The sequence below is a fragment of the Thamnophis elegans genome, chromosome 2 (genome assembly GCF_009769535.1).
Source record: "Thamnophis elegans isolate rThaEle1 chromosome 2, rThaEle1.pri, whole genome shotgun sequence".
NCBI classification, from domain to species: Eukaryota; Metazoa; Chordata; class Lepidosauria; order Squamata; family Colubridae; genus Thamnophis; species Thamnophis elegans.
This window is the reverse complement of record NC_045542.1, coordinates 49,642,496-49,667,166: the sequence shown is the minus strand read 5'-3', so window position 1 is coordinate 49,667,166 and position 24,671 is coordinate 49,642,496. Positions and strand designations below refer to the sequence as shown.

At 43.0% G+C, this 24,671-nt stretch overlaps 1 protein-coding gene across 1 annotated transcript; it reads right to left on the bottom strand.

Annotated features, from left to right (window-relative positions):
* Positions 1 to 1,227: 1,227 nt before the first annotated feature.
* Positions 1,228 to 24,473, bottom strand: SLC16A3 (solute carrier family 16 member 3). Its single transcript, XM_032210963.1, has 5 exons — positions 24,321 to 24,473; positions 9,695 to 9,940; positions 7,754 to 7,897; positions 2,611 to 3,372; positions 1,228 to 1,595 (listed from the first exon to the last, which is right to left on the bottom strand). Exons 2-5 carry the CDS (start codon positions 9,915 to 9,917, stop codon positions 1,336 to 1,338), a joined length of 1,389 nt encoding a protein of 462 aa, XP_032066854.1. The 5' UTR covers positions 9,918 to 9,940; positions 24,321 to 24,473; the 3' UTR covers positions 1,228 to 1,335.
* Positions 24,474 to 24,671: the final 198 nt, after the last annotated feature.

Sequence of the window (24,671 nt, the reverse complement as noted above, 5' to 3'; positions counted from 1 at the left end):
CTTTAAGAATGGCTGGAAAATTCGATTCGGAAGAACAAAGGATCATTGACAGAATAAAATGCATTGCCTTTCGAGAGGCTCGCGATGCTGGAGCGACGTTTATCAATCGAAAATGGATTGCAAACAAATTGAAACGTCATCCGGATTGGGTTACTGATAATTGGAACAAAACAGCCCAAGAATGTTTCACAAAATTTGGAGAAGGGCGTCCTCTGCAACTGTCCCAAGAAAGCAAAGCCATCATTGCAACTGGCAGTCGCAAACAACGAAAAGGAAACCGAAAAGTGGCCCAAGAAATCCTTCAAATTCGTGGAAAACGAGTTGATCAAAGGACAATCGGCCGATATCGAGAACGAGAAGGTTTGAAGCCATTCCACGTCATTTGCAAACCATTGAAAACTCAAACACACGTTCAAGATCGGCTTTGGTTGTGCGATTGGTTGTCTGAATGGACCGAGGAAGATTTTCTTCATTTGGCGCCATCTGACGAATTCTTCGTTTATGCCATTCGAAAACCGAATTTCCAGAACGATCGAATTTGGGCTAAAGACGTCGACGACATCGCCAAACATGAACGATATCGACAAATCGTTCGCAATCCGACTTGCATCGGGATTTTCGTCATTTTCACAGCCAAGAAACTGCATTGGGTTTTGAAGGATAAAGGGGAATCCTGGGATGGCAGTTATTTCTGTGAGAAAATTTTATTGGAGAATGTCATTCCATTTCTCAGTGATCCAGACAATGTCTTGGTGGTTGGTGAGGCTGTCTTTCTTCATGACAAAGCTCCTTGCATGCGTGCAAATGCGACTCAGCAATTGTTAAAGGAAAACAATGTCGAATTTTGGGGCAATGACGTCTGGCCGGGAAATTCGCCAGATCTCAATCCGGCAGAGAACATTGGGGCCATAATTAAGGATGAAGTGGAAGCTCTGATGATTCAGGAGCAAGGTCAAAATCGATATTCGGTTGAAACTTTGAGAATGAATTTGGAAACTGTGTTGAAAAATCTGGAAAATTGAACGGAACTGTTTGAAGATTTGTTGTGTTCTTATCCACCTCGTTTGAATGCTGTTCGAAGGGCTAATGGTGGTCATACTGACTATTAAATCGTGTCAATAAACTCAGTTTTTGATGGGCTTTCGAATGGTGTATGAATTATTTGTGTTGTTATTACAAGTGTTGCTGTGACCCCCTAGGAAAAGGTTATGCCCCGCCCTGTACTTCCCAAACATAATGGCCCAATCCTAAGCAAAAGTTATTACCAAAATAAATACAAATATTAAAAGTTTCCGAATCTTTCTCTAAATGTTTGGCATTCATTTCTGGTAACATTCACACACATGTTTCTGGATTGGTTACAACTTTCCCATTTTTTTCATCTTTCAGAAAACATTCCACTTCAATAGAGTCCACTTTGGATTGTCCAGGTAGTTGATTTAACCCTTCCCTTTCAGGATTATTTTGGTCTGTTTCCGCAGGTTTTTTGATACAGAAGATGTTTCCTAAAGCCAGCACCACAGAGGAGATAACGACTTCAATACCAGCCAAAATAAAAACATACTTATACTGATGAGTTGCATCCAGGAGTTTGCCTGAAATAGAAAATTCATATATTTTAACAGCATAGTCAGTTAAATCTAGAGTTACTGCTTTTTTAGTCATTTTAGAAAGCTGAAGTGAATACGTTTTGGAGAAACTTGTTGGATAATCTAATGATACAATCTTAGTGAAAAGGTTAATGGGAGAGGAATAAAGAAGCAATGGTGACAGCATGAACCTAGCTTGTATATGCTAATATGTAATATTCATGGAAATCATTGACTTACAAATTGAAAAAACCTCAACTTGAAACAATTCCCTTTAGGCTATATTGTCAGAACATCACAGAACTACGTTTGTATGCTCTTTTTGGGAAAGAAATATTTCTTTAAATTCTATAATTTAGCTTTCTCTTGAGTTCTTCATTTTCAATGCATTAAGACGGCTTATTCGAATAGGCTGCACACAAATTGCATTTAGTTCACACACTTTGATCCCTGCTCCATTCTCTGCTTTTGCATTTCTTCTGCTCTAGTAAGTTTGAAGGTACAGTATTATTTTCCTTGATCATATAATTTAGAATAGAAGTTGTGGAGAGTTACTTCATTACATATACACACACCAAATTGCCTACTATTTAATTCTAATTAGGAGATGGACCACCCGATCCACATCTTGCCACTCTTTTGTTCTTCTTCTTTTTGGCTCTTTATTTTGAGGCTTGGATTGAAACAATCCTCTATTTGTATCCCATTTCTAAGGTAAATTGAATGGTAAGCAGCCCAGAGTCACTGACTGAGATTGGGGGGGGGGGGGGGGGTTTAGAAATTTAATAAATAAGTAAATGCTCCTGCTTTTGGCCTTCAATTATGTTAATCTGCATGCAAGAGAACAGAAGAGCAAATTGACCTCTAATTCTTAAGACAACAGCAGAGAAAATATAAAAGAGGATAATAAAACACACGGAGTGGGAGTTTCAAAGTTCTTATTCTTTCCCTGAGTTCATCTCCCCCCCCCCTTTCCATAAAAATGGAACAACTGATCTTGTTAATTAACTGGAGTACTTACCTGCTGAAGGTGGTCCAATTAGAACAGCCACTGCCTCAGCCAAAAGAACTAAGCCAATGGCACTTGAAAACTTCTGTGTACCAACAATAGCCATGAGAACCTCAAACTGAAGAGCACCAACCATTCCATAGGAAATGCCAAAGAAGATGCAGAACACCACCAGGCCACCATAATCGGAAGAAAAGGAGCCCATGAGATCAGTGAAACCATTAAACAACATAGCAAAACTGAAGAAATAGACACAGCGGGGCCTAACCCAGTCCAAGCCAGCCAGTATTCCACAAAGAGGTCGAGCAAAAATATCCACGCAGCCAAGAATTGTCAGAAGGAAAGCGGATTTGGTGTCCTCATACTTTAGATCCTTAGCGTAGCTCACTACAAAAACTGGAGGCACAAATAGGCCTAGCACCATAATGGACGCAGCCACTGTATAGATTACAAAGCCAGAATCTTTGAAAACGGTGAAATCCAATAGCTTTTTCTTGCGTTCCTCGGTTGGTTTCAAAGCTTCTTGTTTTTTGGGACCTTTCAAAGGTCTCATCAGAGCTCCACAGACACAGCAGTTCAAAAGCACCCCCCCCAAGATGAGAAATCCCCCTCGCCATCCATATTTAATCTGCAGTATCTGCCCCAGGGGGGAAAGAGCACAGAGGAACACAGGGCTTCCAGCTGCAGCCAACCCATTGGCCAAAGGTCGTCTTTTGCTAAAGTAGCGATTCAGCATGATAAGGGATGGCTGGAAATTAAGGGCCAGGCCCAATCCTGGAGAAAAAACAAAGGACACAATTTAAAACACTAATCAAGTTCAGTGTTCAACACAAGTAGAATGGGCTTTCCTAAATAAAATATTTTATTCAATTTTCACATTCCATTTGCAATCATTTATATACAGGGTATTTACTATAAGAAAAGAAAAAAAAAAAAAAAAAAAAAAGGGAATAAAACGAACAAGTAAAAAGGAAACACAACTCATCATTCACAACCCCACCTAACCCTTGCATCCTCCATACACCCCATCTACCCCCTCCAACTTTCCTTTCTCCCTCTAACACTCCCCTCCTACTTCCCTTTCCCCTCAAACCTTCCTTCTCCCCTTACTCCCCAGACACCCTCCTTACATTCCCCTTACTCCTTCCTACTCCTCCCTCTTCCTTCCCTCTACCTCCCTCCTTGGTGTATGCCTTTATTCGAATGTTGTTTGATCTGATAAAAGTAAAATGAACCAAGGAAAAAAATAATAATAATAATAATAAATAAAAAAAAAAAAAAAAAAGGACCACCGTATATAAATACATTCTTGTTCTTATTAAGACTATGTTAACACCCCCCACCCCACCCCCCACAATCCCCATCCCTAATCCTCCCGACTTCCCAGGGCCCACACCTGGCATTACCTTCTATCTAAAATATCTTGTATACATATGAATTAAAAAAATAAAAGTAATATATCAAAAAAAATAAATATATAAAAAAAAAAAAAAGAAACCCAGAGAAAGAAAAAAAAAAAAGCAAAAAAAGAAAAGAGAAAAGAGAAAAAAGAAAAAAACAAACCACTCTTTGTGTTGATCTCAGCCCCCCATCTTTATCTATGCTTAAATAATATAAATCATTCTATCTATATTTTATTCTCATCTCTTACTTCTTTGCTATTTACCCCGACCTTCTGTAGGCTCTCCCGTTCCCTTCCTAAACCTCATGATCCCTTCCAATAAGATTTAAGCAGCGTGATTCATGCCATATATTCAAATATAACTTTACAGACAAGTAATCAAACTTTCCCTTCTAGTAAAATTTAAACAGCGTAAATGATCTTTCTTTACCCCTTTTTCAAACAGTAATTCAAAATAATCTAACCAGATTTCCCCTTCTTAGTAAAGTTAAGCAGCGTAGATCAGATATTACTTTACACAGGAATCAATTTCTATCTTAAGATAATTCCAACCGACTTCCCCTTCTAATAGGATTTAAATAACTTAGTTCATTCCACATGTATTTTACCCTCATCCCCCACTTGTCTGATATTTACCACTATCAAATTTATACTACCATTTGTTTAAAATATAACTCAGAGCGATTTGTAGCATGAATCATTCCACATATTCCAATAATACTTTCAGCAAGAATCAGTTAACCTTCTATTTTAAGGTAGTCGCTTCTAACAAAGTTTAAACAACATAAATCATTCCGCATTCTTTTTACAGTTATCTTAAAATAATCCCAAGCAGCTTCCTGTTCTAATAAGCTTTAAACAACGTAAATTTTGCCCTCTTCCCTTGCTTGTCTGATATTTACCACAAATAACGTAGTTCATTCCACATGCATTTTACCCTCATCTCTTGCTTGTCTAATATTTACCACTATCAAATTTATACTAACGTTTATTTGAAAAGTAACTCAGAACTATTACAACCAACTTTCCCTTCAAATAAAAGTTAAATAGCATGGATCATATTCAAATAATACTTTCAGCAAGAGTCAGTTAACCTTCTATTTTAAAATAGTCCCATCTAACAAAGTTTAAACAACATAGATCATTCCGCATTCTTTTAACCACTATCAAATTTATGCTAACGTTACTTTAGAATCTAGCTCAAAGTAGTTTCACCCAGCTTTCCCTTCTGATAAAAATTAGTCCACTTTTTCTACAGGAGAGAGGTCTCAAACCCCCATTCAGTCCTCAACTTTAGGAAGTCTTTTGAAGTATCTAAATTCTCGATCTGCGTTCTTCTGCTTCTCCGAGGGAGGAGGGGCTGCCCCCTCCATCTTGCAGCCGCATGGCCAGCCGTTTGCTTTCTCCTTCCGCTTGTCTCTCCTCTCTTCCAAGCGCGTCAGGAAGTCCCGCCTTCAGAATCCTAGAATAGAAATCTTGAGCCTCCGAAACAGAGTTAAGACGAAATCTTTGATTCTCAAATGTAACCGTGATGCCGGCAGGGGCCTCCCATCTGTATCGAATCTGTTGACTCCTAAGCTCTTTAGTTAAAAAAGTATATTCCCTTCTTGCTTTCAACATGTGGAAAGGTATATCTTTGAAGACAATCACGTCTTGGTCATCAACTCGGAGACTGTTATTATAAAACTTTTGCACAATCGCGTTTCTAGATTCTTTTGTAGAGAAATGTATAATTATGTCCCTCGGGAGCTGTCGCTGTTCCGCTATCAATGAGTTCTGGCGATAGATTTTCCGAATCTGCCAATCAAAGTTAAGTCCCGGGCTTCCCAGCGCATGGCTGAAGGCTTCAGCAAAGGTCTGTTTCAAATTCTCTTGTTCCTTTTCACGAAATCCTCTGACTCTTATTGAAAATGCCTTCCTATCAAAATTTAGCATCATAAGCTGTTCTTCGTTATTTCTAATTTTTTCTTGTAAAATTTGAATATTGGTAGTCAAATTAAAATTAGCCTTCTCCAGACTTTCCAATTTGTTCTCTATTTCAGCAGAGTAATCTGACAGGGCAGACACGGCTGCAAACGTATTCGCCTTCATTTGATTAACTTTAGATTTTAGATCATCATAAAGTTGCAATACAAATTCCTTAAGTTCTTGCTTAAAGGCATTAAAGATTTTAAAGAGATATTCCTGTGTTAAAACTTCTCCAGTAGAGGGCGTAGGAGACAAAGGCTGTGTTTCCAATAAAAATTCTTTACATTCTTTAGACACATTTGTAGCAAGACGCTTCTTTGACTTGGGTGGCATAATAGATAAGCAAGTAAGCAGAGCTTCGCTCCCCTCTATTTCCAAAGAAGAAGAGTTTATTTTGTTAAGGAGCGGTCTGCAAGAAGATAACACCGGCTGAGTACATCAATCATCCACGGAGAGAAATCGCCATTTTAAGGTCTGTTTAGACAAAGAAGTCTCTAAGACGAATGGTGCTGGTATTTACGATAGTAATGAAAGCATAAATCTCACAGGGGTGGGACCCGCCCGTATCAATTCTAGCTTGAGAAAACTTTATTTTGTCCTGGGGGGGGGCTAGCCTGTCTGGGGCTGCCAAAAAAAAAAAAAGGCAGCTGAGAAGAAATGGCTGGAGATAAACGCTCCGCTTCGGCTGGATCTAATCTCTTTCCACAGCCAAAAAAGAAAAAAGGCTGTGGCTTACGATTAGACCCTAGCCTACGGAGCTATCCTCCCTGCCCCTTTCTTAGCCAAAAAGGGGTGCTATCTATGATCTTAATTAGATATACAGACCAGATCTCTGAGGAGCTCGGTGGAGCCCTCCTCGGCAACAGGCCACGCCCCCAGGAAGCCACAAGTAGAATGGGCTTAACTGCACAAAGGATCCAGGCAATCAATTCTCTCTCAAGATATTAAAAAAAAAATGTTACACTCCTTTATCATTGTGGGCTGAATATATGTTGACATTTAGATAGAAGGAAATATGGAGCTGCCGATATAGATCAAGGTTTCTGACACGGGGGTCTAAGAATAAATGATTAGTTTTTGTTTTTATGGACATGGTAATGTAAGTTCCTTTGGTGTCTGTCTTAAAATAAACATTCTAATTTAGAAAAACAAAAACAAGAGAGACCCCATATATGTATTTGAAGAAAGAAAGAGAAATGCTGGTCAGGCAGAACAAAGTATTGTGCAGAACAAAGTCTTGTGCATCTGGCCCTACGGCCTGCTTGAAGGAAGGAGAGCAAGGCGTGAAGAATGGATGTTACCAAGGATTGCTTTGGAAGATGGAGGATATGGGGAGGCTGTGTGGTAGGGAGAAGCTCAGAGGTGGTATTCAGCAGGTTCTGACTGTTTCTAGTGAACTGGTAGTGGAAATTTTGAGTAGTTCAGAGAACCGGCAAATACGACCTCTGACTAGCCCCACCCCCAATCTATTCTCTGCCTCCAAGTCCCAGCTGATGGTCGGTCTATTGCAGCCTCCCAACTGATTGCTGCCCTGCACAGGAATACGGAGCTGGAAAGCAGGTTAGTGGGGTGAGGAGGAAATGGGGATTTTGCAGTATCCTTCCCCTGCCACGCCACATCCACCTTCTGAAGCTTCTTGGATGAGAAGCGAAACATCTTCAAAGAAAAACAAGGAAGTCCAGTTGCCTCTTGAAAAAAGCACCTATGGGATTACATGCCATCACTATACACTGCTAAATTAACCCTTTGCCTGCCAATACATTAAAGACATTTGCTTTTACTTACCAGTAATGACACCAACAGAAAGATAGACGTGAATGATACTAGTGGAGAAGGAAGCAATGATCATCCCAGCTGAGGCAAAGAAGCCTCCAGCCAACATTACAGGACGGCAGCCAAACCGATTGACACACACACTGCATAGGGGACCTGAAGAAAATAAACAGGTGCTTAAATGCCTGTTATGTAACATGCCCAGAATAATGGTGGCATTTTGTATTCTCTGGCCTTTGTCAGCTTGGCAAGAATACTTCTGGGTCAACAGTTGATGCTGGAGGAGTCAGGTTGACTCATCCTTCTATCCTTCCAAGGCAGGTAAAATGACCCAGATTGTTGGGGGCAATAGGCTGATTCTCTAAACAGCTTAGAGGGCTGTAAAAGCACTACGGAGCAGTATATAAGTCTATGTGCTATTTATTTAGCAAGGGTGATTTTCCCCCCGCCCACACACACACTGATTTTCCAGTAGACTCAGGGGAGGGGCCACACATGGGATATTCCAAAAGCCTGATTGGTCCAAAGACTGAGGGAAATTTCTTTTAACATCCTCTTTTCCCTGTTGGCTCTCAGTTTCTCTCAGTCTTTGGTCCAAACAACTGCTTTGGTTCCCAGTATTCTGTGAGAAATTAGGTAAATTTTAAAAATTCTACTGATTAGATCAATTGGTCATTCCAAATTCCAAAAACAGCTGCTGCTGCGCAGGGACAGGGTCCTCTGTCCTGCAGTGTCCCGAGAGAGAGCTAATTGGCTTTCCGCTCTCCTCTCGTGGTTCTAGGAGCTCCAACTGATTCCTGGAACTACGGGGGTGTCGGGCTTCTTATAGCAGCTATGCGGGTAAAGCTCCAAAGTGCGTAGCGCCGCTTGGACTGATGGCGATTCCTTTTCCCAGCCGTGCGCCCTTTTATTGAGCCATGGCTATCCAAACAAGGCGTGGCGGAGATCACAGGCCATTTGGAAGGTGCAGCGAAGCGCCAGTGGCCATTTTAAAGCACGCACATGGAGGCGGCCATTTTGAGCACTAATTGGGACTCATTGCAATTGCGGCCAGGTTCAGGCCGGCATTTGAGATTCCGGGGTTCCACTCTTCACCTGCAAGGCCTCTGCACCGGCAGGTGTCTCCAGGCAAACCCATAGAGTTCAGATGCATGAGTGGCTGCATGGCTGAATCACAGGCCCAGAGGGAAGGCCGCATTGAAGCCGGATCTGGGGTTATGGAAGGCCCTAGAACTAGGGCAGCAGCAGTCAGACCTTCTGCTGCTCAAAGACCATCAAGGGCAGCCCAGAGGGACAAGTTAAGACGCCAGTGTGCTCTCGAAAAGAGGATTGCCAGGGCAGAACAGCAGGCCCTGGTCCCCAGGCCTAGCTCCCACAGTAGGTCCCAGTCCCCATTAAGGCCAGGATCTTATCAATCGGGCTCTCCCCCCAGGGGCTTTAGTCCTTTTCCCCCCTATGTCTCCCCTAATTGACCCATCAGGCAAAGGGGCATGGAGGTCTCTCCTTCCCTCCCACTTCTAACCAAGGGGTCCAGGAGGATGCTGAGGATCCATTGGAAGGTTCCTCCAGGGGGTTTCTTCCTCATCAGGCGTTAGCTCCCCTCAAGCCACTGGCAGATCAATATGAGGATGAATATGAAAATTTAGATTATTGCCCAAGAGCATCAAAAGGCTGATCTCCGCCATCTTAAAAGGGGTTACTTCAGCCCTCAACCAAAGGGAATTCCCCCCCGCCTAGGGATAGGGCCTCCCATTCCCTTCAACAACCTAGGGATCTTTCCTCTGCGTAGAGACATGTGCCTACTAGGCCCCCTTCTCCCTCTGTGGTTAGCGAGGGATCAGTATTATGGGGTTCTCGGAGGACGAAGAGTCTGTTCTTCCTGACCCTCCTGTATTCCATAATCTACGATACTCTAAAAAAATGAGATGTGTCTTTGATTTCCCAGCTGCTTACCTGTTCCATAAAGCATAGCCAACAAAATAGAGGAAATCCATGCTATGTCACTATATCCAACATGAAACTCCCGGATAAGTTCCTTGAAGAAAACACTCATGGCCTTCGGAAAGGCATAGGAGAATCCAGTGATGACAAAGCACCCAAAGAGTACAGCCCAGCCCCAGCCACCATCTGGGGCTTTAACTCCAGATGGACTGTCATCGATCGCCACAGCTCCCATGATGATGAGATTTTAGGAGTTTCCTAAAACATAATTTGTAGAAATTAGAATTATATAGTCCAGCAGGAAAAAGAGAAAATATTACACAGTTAAAACTATATTTTGTATGGTAGATGGCATAAAAGGGATTTATCATAGAAAGCCAGTTAGCTTTTTCTGAGCTAGAAGGCTCAAATTGTACATCTGTCCAGTTATCACCCAGGCTTTCTTTTTAAATCATATATATTTGAACAGCTGTAGTACACAGTGCAGACATACTTTACACAAGATTTGCATGTCAAAACCAGGAAATGTAGACAAGACAAAAAAGTGTTGCAAGAACTTTCTTTAAAACAAGAGACTGATAAGGATTGTATTTAATTCATGATTCGCTTTTTAGTAGTTTTAAATATATATATACGTATATAGTCTTACCATGGTACTCAGATACTTTGAAACTCATTGAATTTGATTATGAATGCATTTTGAAAGGAAATTTTGTTCCGATATTCATCATTCGTTTGGTACTCAACAGACAAGCTTGAACTTGTCAGCTTCCTTGTGACTCACTATATCAGTGATGGATAACCTTTTCGGAGCGAGTGCTTGTCAACCATGCAACCCGGATGAGGAGCTGCAAAGGGGGCACGCATGCACTGGGAAATGAATGTTTAGTCTCAAGCATGTGCATGCGCAGTGGCCACCTAGTCTTCTGGTTACTGGAACACAGGCACGCACAATCAGCTGGCCAGTATATATTCCCACGCTAGAAAACGTTCCAGTTTCCAGCAGTTCCACGTGCACGAAGGCCAGGTGATCATCGTGCATCCATGCATGCCAGAAACCCGGAAGAGGAATGGATGACGCTGCACGAGCTAGGCAAAATGGCTCCGTGTGCCACCCGTGCCATAGGTTCATCATCACAGCACTATATTATTCCATATGGCAGCGATGGCAAACTTTTTTGTAAACAGGTGCCAAAATTGTACGTGTGCATATGATGGGGGGCACGTCCGTGCCCCACATCCACAATGCAATATGCCTCATCCACCTGTGCATGCACGCACAACTCCCAGCACATGTGCACATAACTCCCCCACATTGGGGGGGGAGTTTTCGCCCTCCTCAGGCTTCAGAAAAGCCTTCAGAGTTTGGGGAGGGTGAAAAACAGGCCCAACAGGCCAACCAGAAATTCAGAAACGATCCGTTTCTGGCCTCTGTAGGGCCTGTGGAGGCCGTTTTCACCCTCCCCAGGCTCCAGAGGCTTTTCTAAAGTCTGGGGAGGGCGAAAATGGCCTCCCCTGCCATCCGGAAGGCCAAAAGTCAGGTGGCCAGCATGCGCATGCTGGCTGGAGCTGATGGCTCACGTGCTGGCAGATATGGCTCCACCTGTGGCACACATGCCATAGGTTCACCATCAGGCCCTATGGAAAAAATTTATTTGGTACTCATTGCACCTCCTGGAACTAATTAATGATGAGTATCAAAGTACCAGTGTGTTTGTGTGTGTGTGTCTGTGTGTCTGTGTGTGTGTACGCACGTGCATGTATGTGTAGATAGTGTATGTATGTATGTATATTTAACAAATGTGTGTATGTATAAAAGAGAAAGAGGATGGTATTTCTCTGCTGATTAAAATTATCACAAGCCCTAAATTTTTATTAATTATTAGAAATCGCAGCCCCCTGAGTTATTGGTCACAGGTCCGAGCATCAGTTCCTGGAATTATTTATTTGGTACTTTAGATGAAGCCTTTGTTTCCCTAGGTTATTTACTTTCTTTTCTACAGAATCAACATTCTCAGTTCAAAGAATCATCCACTCCATGGCTGGAGAGTATATGTGCTAGGAAATGTGTTCATCTATTGTGTAGAAGCTGCTAGTCAGAAAAGGATGCAAGCAGCTTCTTATAAAAAATTTGTTTACAACGACATATTGTTCCTGTTGCTTGATTTTGGCAATAAATAGTTTATCCAAGACATGAACAAAATCAGAGGTGGAGCCAACTTGCTGTTTAGACAGCTGAGAACTGAATATCCTATTATCCAGAGCCCGCTCTGTGACATTTAGGCTTCACCCTGAGCCACTCAGAAAAAAAAACAATTTCATATTCAAGCTCCAGAAATAAATTTGGCAAAGCCTACTAAAGCCGATCTATTGCTGTACCCTGCCCTTTCAGAAGGAAAACACTGACATACTTTTCCTTCATCATCTCTTGAAACACCATTAAGAGATTCAGCGATAAGAAATGTGCCTAAATCACATAGAGGTGGGGCATGAAGCACACATTCAAGCAACTACTGGCCTACCTGAAGAAAATGGCAATTGATTCAACATGGCCAAGAGGCTTTGAGCTTCTGTCTCTTGCAAAACACACAAACAGCAACCCACCTTCAACAATCTAAAAATATTCAAAAGCAGACATTCTACTTAATTTAGTATGCTTTTAATTTCATCTTTTTCTCTAGAAAACAGAAGGTAGCGTATTTTTTTTCCCAGTGGAACTGCCGACTGACAAAAACAGTGTCACCGCATTATGTCACAAACCAGTCTCTTTTTCTACATTAACTGGAACATTTCCAAAGGGGTGAACCTTAGGGTGCAAGGTTGTTGTTATCAGCCCAATGAAAGCAATGAGATCTTGTAATTGCCATAACTCATCCCAGTTGAAGCCTTATCTCTCGGTGGGAATTTGAGCCTGGATTCCCAGGTTCTTAGCTCCCACTTGGATCACTATCACAGTGTCTTTTTCACAATGATTTAAAATGGTAGAAATATCTGCTACTTGCCCTGTGGAATAACATTCCTTTGGAAGTCATATAGCCCCATTCCTGCTGGCCTTCGGAAAAGCCACAACAACCAGGCACCAGGGCAGAGTGATTTGTAACTCAGCTCCAACAGTCTTATGTACCTGTTTTGTATACTATGGTACTATGTTTCTGTTTTAAATTTTAACTTGTGTTTGATTTACCAGTGAGAGTTGCTTCAACAATTGGCGCACTGACTGATAAATTAAATAAAGAGTACATGTAGCCATATTCTAACTGAAGTCCCCTTTCCCTACAAAAGATGCTCACATTTATGTTAAGTACTGGGAATAGTTTTATTGCAGGAACCGGTGATATAGCACATCCTTCCTTCCATTCTGCAAGCTCTTAAGCAATATGCAAAGAAGTCACTCCTTCTTGCAAAAGGCTGTCATTTCTTGAGTGGTTTCTAAGATCTGAATTCGCATTTCCAAGCTCTGAATTCACATTGGTGTTTTTATCAACAAAAGTAATCTAAATCCACCTCTTTACAACCCAACAGAATGTATTATTCTGGTCTAGCTAGCATTTGTCTGCCAGTTGGCCAAAGTAAGACAATTAAAGCTATTAAAAGGCTAGTAAAGGATTGTATGAAGTCCCTTTTCACTGCTACAGGGAGTTGAACAATGCCCTAATAAATAAGCAAACATCTAATGCCATGCTTGAGCTCTTGGCTTTATTAAGACATGTCTGCTTCTTTTAGACAAGAGAACGCCTCTGGATTGAAGCTGGGATAAATTGCATAAATAAATAAAATTGTATTTCCAATAATGTAATAGGGTTTAATCTTTACAGCAAAAATGAAAGCGCTGTCTGATATTGATATGTTCTCCAGGGAGAAGAAATCTTATGACTTCATCTGCCTCTTAATCTACCTGATATTTCTAGACAGATCTACTGAGGACAAGTAAAAGCACCTCATAAGTCATGGTGAACTTTATGAAAATGCTCTCCCCCTTGTAAAAACATGCATTGCATTGCAGGACCTCAGCTGTTTCTGTTCCCATGGGAACGTATCCATCCAGGCAGAAAGCTGCTGTCAGCCAGCTGTTCATTCCTAACCTGCAACCATTCCACTTCATGCCAACTCCAGCAGAAATGTCATTAGTAGATTGTGCACAGAATATTTGATATTCATGATCAAATTGATTATCTACTTGTGGTAAGCCTCCTTTGAAAATCACATTCTTAAAATTCTGCTCCAAATGCCACTATTGTGACTTTGAAATCACCATGAATTTGATATTGTACCACATGAAATGATTTAAGGCAGTTCCTTCATCCAGACATTCTGTCATCTGATCTATTTCCCTGTCTCTAAGAGGCCCAGTCCTCTAGGATTCCCATGAATTCTAGTTCAGATTTCTGCTATTATAAGATGATCTGCAGAGAAAGGTAGGTCTTTAGATCTTTAAAATTATAAGAATTAAGTTGAAAGATTTGTCCAATCTTTGTTGCTCTTCTCCACCTAGCCCATTTTAATTTGCCCTCATTTTTCTTAAATTTCATGCCCATGAAGTTGACTCTTAAATACTTGAGGCGGGATCTGACCTATGCAAAGTGAAGAAGAAATTTTATTTTCTGTGAAGTGGAACTCATATTTCTGTTCTGCTTAAGATTGCACTTACCTTTTTTTACGGACAGGTTACACTGCTGATTATTCAGAATTTACTATGCGGTGCAATGCAATGCTTCTCTTGGACTATAGCTGACGACTGGGGAGAATAGATTCACAACAGAAAGCAACCCTCAGGCACAATTTGGTGCTACAAAAGTGGGATGCCAGTAAAAAATATTCCCACTGCTCATTTCTCCATGTATACAGTATTTCAGTCTATTTATTTTAAATCATTGAATGGGGAAAGACCCACGATTTATATAAGACTACCTGATGAGTGCTTGATGGTGATGACAATGCAGATACTTGCTTAACAGGTGCTAACTGCAAGAAGCAGTTCCACTGATTTCTAGCTTATTCTAGGGCTGATCGCAGAATACTAGTTGTAACTCTGGAATTCTCAGATTCTCAGCTCACCTTTCTCTTCTGTCTGGGCACATAAACATATGGCTGCAACTAAAACCTTCTTGGATCATTTGGGGAATCCCAGCTGTGTAAGACCCCTGACTTTAGAGGCAGAACAACTGCAAGAGGGCCTATTCAATGGTAAAGAATACTTCATTGATTTTTTTCTCTCTCCAGTTTTCTCAGACAGGTAAAATTTATCACATTTTTCCTGAAAAACACTCACGCCTTTTAATGTCATATCTGGATGGTTGATTTTAAGTATTGTTTGATCTTGTTCATTCTATGGTTACCTGTATTTTTAAATGCTAGATGAGGACATTCTCCCTTCTTAGCCACTGTCAAAAACTAGAGTGATTACAGTAATATTGGTAAGGTTTTGCCACCCATTAAGGCAAATCAGATGGAATTGGATGGAAATCATACAATACAGTGCCTGGCAGAGACTAGAAGCAAGATTTCTCTGTAGCAATTTACCTGCAGCATCCCGCAACTCTCCCTGCTGTGTTAACTTAGTCATCTGGACTGTGGCTAGATCTGTGCATTGGTGATTGGATAACATTTATAAATCTAGTGAGGACAGCACACTAAAATACTTTCTCGCTACCTGAAGGATGTGTTATTGTTACTGTTGCCACTACGAGAAACAAAAGAACTGATTGTGGCCAATGGCAATCAGTGGTTGCCATGCTTTTGTGCACCGCCCCTTTCGGTGACCAGCCGCCTCACCTACTTTTGGTTTTAAGAAAAGACCTTAAGCCACTTGCCCTGCCATCACTCTGAGCCCACAGGACGCACCACCACCACCATCCAAGCGCGCAGGCGTAACAAAAGGGAGGGACGGCCGCCCATTGGCTGCCAACAACGAAGGACATGCCAGACGAGCTGTTGCCCTCTCCTCCCCCCTCCCCCTGGTTGCCCTGATTCCGGATAAAATACACGCGCTCGCCTCGGGCTGGAGGCGGGGAATACTACCTTAGAGCGGAGCAAAAAGGAAGGCGAATTGCCCCCCCACCCCCGCCAAGCTCCGCCTGAAGGACAAGCAAGCGCAGATGTAGCCCTTTGCAGGCAAAAGCAAAACAAAAAACAAAAAACCCACTCCCCAAATTGACATGCGCTAACCCATTGCGCGCGGAAGCTAGCTGGAAAAGACGTGGGAGGAGTAACGTTGGAGCCAGGCTGGAGAAGTTACACTTCAAGCAACGAAGCGGGGGGGAGGAGGCGCGGAGAAGTCACTGACTGCAGCCATCCTTTGCAGGGGCCGCGTATTTTAGAGTTCCGTCTTCGGAACGGCCTCCCTGTATTCCGACATTCACAAGAAAGGGGTGCTTTGTTCCCTCGCTCTCCCTAAGGGACCTCCGGAAAGAAACAGAATGTAATGAGACCCTTCACAGAACTTCGTCTGTGAGTGGAAGCAGTGGGTATTTCCCGCAGATACCCTACTACTTCAACAGGCAGATTCGCGCTTTTGGTCATATCTGGCTGATAATTCAGCTAACCACGTTATTCCTCTCTTTTTGTGCTTAACAGTGTAACGCTTGTAACGAGAGGGGAAATCAGCCCATTGTGACAAACGCTACCCCAGGGCCACGAGAGAGAGGAGGGGAAGCTAAATTCGCCCCTGACGTGGAGGATGGGGCCAGTTAGGTTTTTGTAAAGGAAGCATCTTAAGACTGTCCCAAATAGCAACAGCAATAGCACTTTAGAGTCTTATATACCGCTTCCTGTTGCTTTCCAGCCCTCTTTCCAGCCCCCTCTATTGCCCCCAACAATCTGAGTCCTCAAATACTTGCTCCAAATCAGAAGTTCACAATCCTTCTAACTGGACATTGTGCAGCTATCCCATAAATTTCATTTGCCTTTATATAGAAGATCACATGGTGGTTTGTAATTAAAAGATTTCTGATTTTCCTTGGTTTAAAAGTAAGAAGATATCTTTCCCAATCTAAATATTACTGCTAGAATTAAGAAAACTCAAGAGAAATGAGATATGCTTTAGTAGAAGTGTGGGAAAAGAAACTTAAGCTCAGAATGCTTTCATTGTAAATATTTTTCTTGCACCAGGCTTGAATTTAGAGCCTAGTGACAAAGAAACAAAATAGACTAAATTAGCCTCAAATCTGCCCAACTCTGACAAAACAGACATAACAAAAAAAAATTCACATTTTCTATGTCTATTATTTGCATATAAAATCTACCCATACTAGGTAAAGCACTTTTAATATACTGTTTGCCTTTCCTCTTATACTTATAAAGCACGCTACAATCTTAAAAACATTCTTGGCATGCTTTATTCACATACAAATACTACTTTTTAGGCAAAAAACTATAATGTGATGAATGGAATACTTTGACACCTATGTATTTAATTACAGAGACTATAAATTGTTGCACCCATTCAGAACACTCACCAGTGCTTACTCCAAAAAGTTCATACAGCTCTGTCCTACTATATATGTACATATAAACAACCATTGTACAATCATTTTAAGTTATCTTTCTCCTCAAATAAAAGAGCAGGCTCAAAAGTATGTTTATGCTCTCAACTGTTGCTTTAGAAATAAAGAAAGGAACAATGTTGACTCAGTTGTGGGAGTTTCAGAGGTGTGCATGACCCTGTCACCTTATGTACTTAATCCATAAATCACAAGAACTGCTGCAGACATACTCTTTCCAAAGATGGAAATACTCTACCTATTTGTCCCGTACAATAGTTGCAGTATGCAAATATGTTCCTCAATAGAAACAATTTACCTTCCTCTTCCTGCTTATACTAAGTACTCTTAGAAACAAAGACTTACACTTTCTAAATATTTAAACAGCACACTATAACATTAGAAATTATAGCACTTATGTAGAATTCTATTCAATATTACATAGAATTCACAAGTTACAATTATTACTTCTTTGCAGGGTATAAATTAAAAATTCAAGAAAGAAAATTATCAGAAAATATTAAAAAGTGAAGACACCCTCAAGCCACACACAATTTGTGATCATTAAATTGACAAAGTAGTTTATTTGGCAATAAAACCATTTCAAGTCATTTATGGCATGCTTTTTCAATATTCTAAACTACTCTGCAGATCTGGGATTTCCTGAATGTCTCCCAGATCACTTTCCTCTTCCCAAAAGAAACATGCAAATGCACACATCAAAGAAACACATCCCCCAATTTGCTACCCACATTGGCACCTGAGCTAGAAGATCCCCTCCCAGTGATTTATCCTCTGCTCACAGAAGGAATATAACAATAAATGTTATGTGCACTTTAAAGGCACCCCAAATCAGTGGCCTGAAAGGCAGCCCTGAAAGGTAAGCTCTTTAGAATTATAAAATAAAGCAGGAAAAAGTTTCAGGTTTTTAATGTTTCCTCTTACAAATTGAACAGTAACATATATAAGCTTATGCTTCTGGTCCTGTTAGAAGATACAGGAACACTGCAACATACTGTTTGTTCTATTGAGAATAAATGCTTTCAAAGAGGATCTAAATTCATCAACTAAATTTGCCTGCTTGCAAGTTCTTAGATTTCCTCTCACTTAAAACACCTCTGCCTTTTATTTCCTCACACCTCTAAACTATCTGCCAAAATAGGTTCTAAAGTGCCTTTGCAAATTCTAGCTCTTTCAATCAAAGGTTTCGATGGGCAGGCAACAACTGAATTTTCTCATCCTTCTAAGCTGCTTGTACAATCAATAACCTTTTAGGAGAAGATGCAAAAGGAAAGAACATCTACTCTTTATAAAAGGTTTAGAAAGACAGATGTAGTAAAAACAAAGTCGTCTTAAGGAAGAAAATTTTATTGCAGAAATGTTCAATATAGATGAAATATTTTGTTAGAATTATCATGTTTAATTTAACAGCAAAAATTAAAGCAAACCTCAAGCAACTTGTTAAAAACATAAGTACTCACTATCTGTAATACCGTTATAAAAACTCTGAAATGGAGAACGCAAGATATACCATACTTTTCGGAGTGTGAGATGCACTTCCTCCCTCTAAAAGTGGGTGAAAATTGTGGTGCATCTTTTACACCGAATGTTGCCAAATGTTGCTCACCTACCAGCCCCCACCCTTCAGTCATTTTCGGCCTCTGCACATTGCATTTTTGCATGTATTATATTGTCAAACTCAAAAGAAATCAAAATATATATGTTATTGCTGTTAGTACAAACTTGCCAGCTTCTATCAAGAGTTCACTATGAAAAGATTACAAAGAAGCAATTTCCCACAGTTAATAACTTTATTTTGGATTTGCTATCTCATTCAATGAGAAAGAAAAAGAAAGAGGGAAAGGGAAGGAAGGAAAGGAAGAAGAGAGAAGGAGAGTTAAAAGAGAAAAACAGAAATGAGAGGGAGGGTAGGAGAGAGAAGGAGAGGGAGACCCATTTCCCACAGAAAACACTGAGAGTCATGAAACCTGGTAGGTGTGGCTGGAGGTAATGTGACTGGGTGGGAATGATGTTGAGTTGCCACACCCACCCAGGTTTTTGTGCCTCCCGGTGTTTTATTTTCTGTGGGAAACGGGTCCAAATGACTCTTTGAGTGTTTATGGTTGCAGTCCCCTGGTCTAGCCCATTATAAGAGTTTTCTTATTATTTGGAATTTTATCCTGTTGCCCTATTCCAACTGCCATTTCTGATCCTTCTTCTAGAATGAAAACTAATAGGCTGAAAACTAATAATAGGAATCTACAAAGGTTATCCAATAAAAAAGCAGTATCATTTCTGAGCACACACTCCATGCATGCCCATACTATACTCAACATTCTAAGACAAGCTGAGCTGCCAGATCACCATACCATCCTGGAATTTAGAAGCTTAGCCTTTCTGAATAATTCCTGCAGGTTCTTCTACTCTAATAGGCAGAGAAAGTCTGTAGCAAGTTTAAAAGGTTCCAGTGATTGCTATTAGGGAACAAGCAGATGCATTGCATTAACTAGAAAGCAATTCCTTATTTTACTGGCTTTGCAATAAGATATTTAAAACATCAAATTAAAAAAAAAAACAATTGGTAGGTCAGAACCAGGGCTATATATGTCATGCTATTTTCAAAAAAGCTATCAGTTCTGCAGATTAAACATTAAATCCCAGAGGCAACAGTATGAGAGTAACAGGCTCATTTCATAATCACCATTAACTGCTCTGGGTGCAAATGTAAATTAAGTTCTGCAGGTCAGTGATCATCCTGGACTTAGTGGATTGTGTTTCATAGGTATTGCAGTTACTCACGTGCAAAAACATTTGCCTGATCCAAAAGAAACTCATGGGGAGAACTGAATACCACTAAGAGAACTGTTCTGGGTGTCACTTTACTGGCAGCCCTCAGAGCAGAACAGGACTTTAGACTGAGTCATAAGTTGTGCAGCTGTACATCTTGAGAATTTACCCTTCAAAAAGAGCACAGAGTGTCAAGGGACATAGAAACTGAAAAGACCCAAACCCGTTATTTCAGGCATCATGCCATTGAAAGAAACACCAATACCAATCATAATATATGGCCATAATTCTTCTCCACTTCTATTAGAATAATGGATATGATCTACTACTCACAATTTGGGGGGGGGGGGACTTCCAAAGTTAGTGACAAATAATGATCTTAAAACATTGTGAAACTCTCCAGAAATATATCTATTTTCTCAAAATTCTGTTCAGCATTGCATTTCAAATAGCACTTTTGCAACCTTCAAATAATTATTTGGAAACGCTCATCAAACTTATTTGATTTCTAAGTGAACATATGTTGGAGGATTTGGCTACAAGCCAGCTAATTAGTGTTAGTGTAAAGCTAAAATCTAATGTGACAAATACTTACTAATAAATATCACCTCCATTGTTAGATTTTATATTTAAATCTAAATATCCATCAATTCCACACAAGATAGTGTGGGAAGTTATCATCCAGCCCTCTCCCAGAAAAATGAAATATCCTAGGAAATATTGAAAAGGCAGAATATTTCTCTGGATGTGAAAAGAAACATGTTTTAAAAGATAGAATAGTTGCCTATAGCTTTCTGCCCATCCCCAGCTAATGGGCCATTAAGATGGCCTGGCTAGCCCACTTTACATAATAAAGACTTCTCCTCACTGCAGCTGTAGGGGGAAGGGATATTACTCAACTGACCACAAGGCAACTGAGAACCCATCACAGCCTAGAGAGTAGCCCCCTGCATGGCACCATGGGAGTCTGACAACCAGTCAGAATACATTTCTTACACAGGAACAGGAAACAGAGAGGTGGGACTGAACAGGGTATAAAAGCCTAGCAAGCCCCTTCCTCAGCCCTTCTCTTCTTCTCCATCAACATTGAAACATGTGATCACCTTTTCTGTACAGGGCTCAAGCCATGTGGCCCTGTCCAACAATAAACCATCTTTCCAAGCAGCCTCCATGTCTCCAGTGTCTTTGTCAGCCTCTGCTTTTCTATCGCTTCGGCTGCCATGAAACGGGGAGGGAGGGCATGGTATTTGGGAGGGGTTACTCATTGTGCTAGAGGAAGGTTCTGGAGTTCACCGGCTGATCGGACTACGCATGCGTGGGTGTTCCCGCCAGGACTAACGGCACCGACATTCCATCTTCGTGATGCCTTTTGAAGTTATCTCACACCTGACACTTGGAAGAATTATGATTGGACTGGACCTGTGATGCCAAGGGGTGGGGAATGGGCTATTCTATATATCAATCGCTTTCGCGCCTAAATAATCAGACTTCGCTACGCTATGCCTTTAATCATTCTTAATTAGTAAAAGTACACTTGATTTCCACACATGGAGTCTCGTGGTCTTTCTTTCCTAATTAATTAATGGAGAGGTGCTGACAGTTTTCTTCCCCACTTGGAGCTGAACCTAGAAGGACATTTCTTTCAACAATAGGATAACTATCTCAATAACATAAGCCAATTGATAAGTAAATTAATCTAGCCTAGAAATATGGGTGAAATGTAAATGTATTAATTTTGTCCCAAAGATTTAGACAGTTTTCCCTCATGGCATTTCAGTATCATGCATATGACCTAGTTATGTAAAACAACCACCACCACTGGATTAGAAGAAGCCAGTAACTTAGATTTGATTCCTGGATGGAAAGGGCAATCCGCACTAAATCAAATACAGGACAATTAAATAGAAAAATACAGTTCATAGAGATAAATTAACACAAGAAAAAAAATTATAACCATTAAAAAGACTCGGATAAAAGTAAACTTCTCCAAACATAACGATCCAGTTGAGGGAGAGAGATTCACAACCTTTTGACTATTGTGGTAGGATCCATCCCAAAAATCAAGAAAAGACCATAAAGGCAGCTTTTCCAGTGCCACTCTTTAAACTGGAAGGTACAGTACTATGAAACGCCTTCTGAGACAAATGCATTTTCCAAGAGGGAACATACAGAATAAGACAATCCAGGCCTTGGCCTCGTGCCCAATTGTCTCTCCCTCCCCCCACACCTTCCACCGTCTCCTTTTAGCGATCCCGGGGGCCACAGGTGGGTTCACTCAGGCGCCTGTCTCATCCAGAGGAAAGCTCTTCCTGGGCCGGTCTAACTCGCAGGAAAAGCCGATGGAGAGAAAAAAGCAAAAGGAACAGGGGGAAGAGGTGAGAGCGCCTCCTTCCCCAGAGGACATTCCCCGGGCCAAGGATGCTCGCGGAAAGGAAAAGAAGAGAAGAGAATGGACTAATCCGGCGGAGAGAATCAGCTCGGCGTGGCTACGATGCCCCTTGCTAGCGGGAGGCTGGGCGGCTCCACGGGGCCAGCAAGAGACGAGGCGTCCCCAAGGCGATTAGGACTTGGGGCCATGAGGGCGAGGGGGCCATGAGGCGGGAAACGAGATGCTGGAGAGCAGGGACGTGCAGTCACTAGAGGCAGGGGAGGCGGGGCCTGAGGGAAAGGAAGAATTTTAAATAATTTTTTTAAAACACTTTCATATGCAAAAGAGGCACTGATTCTCCCGCCTCCTGATCGGGGAGCAGCGAATCATGCCTTATGAGCTTACGTTGAGCACGCTTAAGTTGGCAGGACAAGAGGAGAGTTGAGAGAGTTTCCACAGCTGGAAAAGGTGGATCAGACGGAGGGAGGGGGGGGTTCAAATTTATTGTAATTTAATTTGTAATTTGTAATTTAATAAAAAAATATTTTTTTATTGTGAGGTTTGTGTGTGTGTTTTTTTCTTTCTTCACAGCGGTGGGGTCGGAGGAGGCAGGGGGGCGAGGCGGCGGAGCACGGAAGCGGCATGGACGTTCTCGCCGCTGTGTTTCAACAGGCCACGCGTCTCGCATTTATGTCCGCCATAAACGCGAGACACCTGGCCTGTTGGACACAGTGGTGGTGGGGGGAGGAATTGGCTGGGTGGGCTGGCTGGCTGGGGAGGGGAGACCCCTTTAAAGCCCAGCACCGACGAGGAGAGCGGTGAGTCCAGGCAGGGAGCAGGTCGGGCGGGCTGGCTGCAGGATTGTGACTGTCCGTATGAGGAGGTGGGGGGGGGGCAAGGCGGTGGAACGCGACGGTGGCGAGAAGCATCTCAGATGGAGCCAGGACACCCGGAAGACAAGCCGGCACTTAAAGGCATGCCGAAGTGCCGGCTTGACTTCTGCGTGTCCCGGCTCCATCTGAGATGCTTCTCGCCACCGTCGCGTTCCACCGCCTTGCCCCCGCCTCCTCCGACAAACAATCCTGATGCCCCGGCCTGCAGCCAGCCCAGCACCGAGCGGGGACGAGGAGGAGGAGGAGAAGAAGAAGAGCGGTGAGTCCAGGCTCGGTGCTGGGCTGGCTGCAGGCCGGGGCATCAGAATTGTTTGTCGGAGGAGGCGGGGGCAAGGCGGTGGAGCGCGACGGTGGCGAGAAGCATCTCAGATGGAGCCGGGACACCCAGGGAGCAGGTCGGGCGAGGGGTGGGTCGGCTGGCTGCAGGCCGAGGCAGCAGGATTGTTCATCGGAGGAGGCGGGGCGCAAGGCGGTGGAGCGCGACGGCGGCGAGAAGCAACACCCCCGCCACTGTGTCCGACAGGCGTCTCGCGTTTATGTCCGCCATAAATGGGAGACGCCTGTCGGACACAGTGCCGGGGACGTTGCTTCTCGCCGCTGCTGCGGTCTTCCCTCACCAACGGTAACCGTCACCGCACGACACTGCTGGAGAGGACTCGGCACTAGTGAGCGCTCTAGACGCACAGGAAGCCCCAGAAGCTCTTCCCCGAATGCCCCCCTTTCTCTCCTGTTCTAAGGGCCGCCGCCTCCCTCCTTTTTCCGCTCAGCATCCCTGGGCGCCGCCGAGAGCTGAGCTGAAGCAACTCTTCGAGGGAGGCGGCGAGTTGCGCGCCGGGTCCCATCGCTCTCCTTCTTTCCCATACACCGTTACTACTCATGCGCGCCCATGCGGCGCTCAGCACGTACGCCGGCTGCTCCCCATTTGTAGGCGCCGGCAGGCAGCCCGCAAAGGCCTGAGGCGCACGCGGGAGGGGAGGGGAGGGGGATTTTGCGCGTTGGTGCCACCTGCGAGACCTGCTCGGCGACCTCCCGACCTGACCATCCAACACCTCCCCACACCTCTCCCCACCCAGAGGGCACCAAACCGAGCATCTCCTCTTGCGAGTAGCTACCTGGCAGTCGCGCCGTACCCTTGTCCTGACTTGTAGCGGCGACGGCGGAGCCCGAGTTCCAGTTGCAGGCTCAGACGGTCAGCCGGTCCCGGTGCGCGCTGCAGGCTGTGGCGGCTCCTGTACTGGGGCGATTTGACGCCTGTACCTCCTGAGCAGCGGCTGCGAGCCGGTCGGTAAACTACGTCACAGACTGCCCGCCTGAGTCAAGCTTGATCGCCAGAAGGTTGGGTCCTAGCGCCTCCCGAAGGCTCTTTCAAAGGCAGAGTCCCCACCGCACCCCATCCTACTCCTCCCCGAGTCGGAACAGGCGGACAGCGAGTTGGGGAATCACAAGGAGAGGTGGGGTAACAA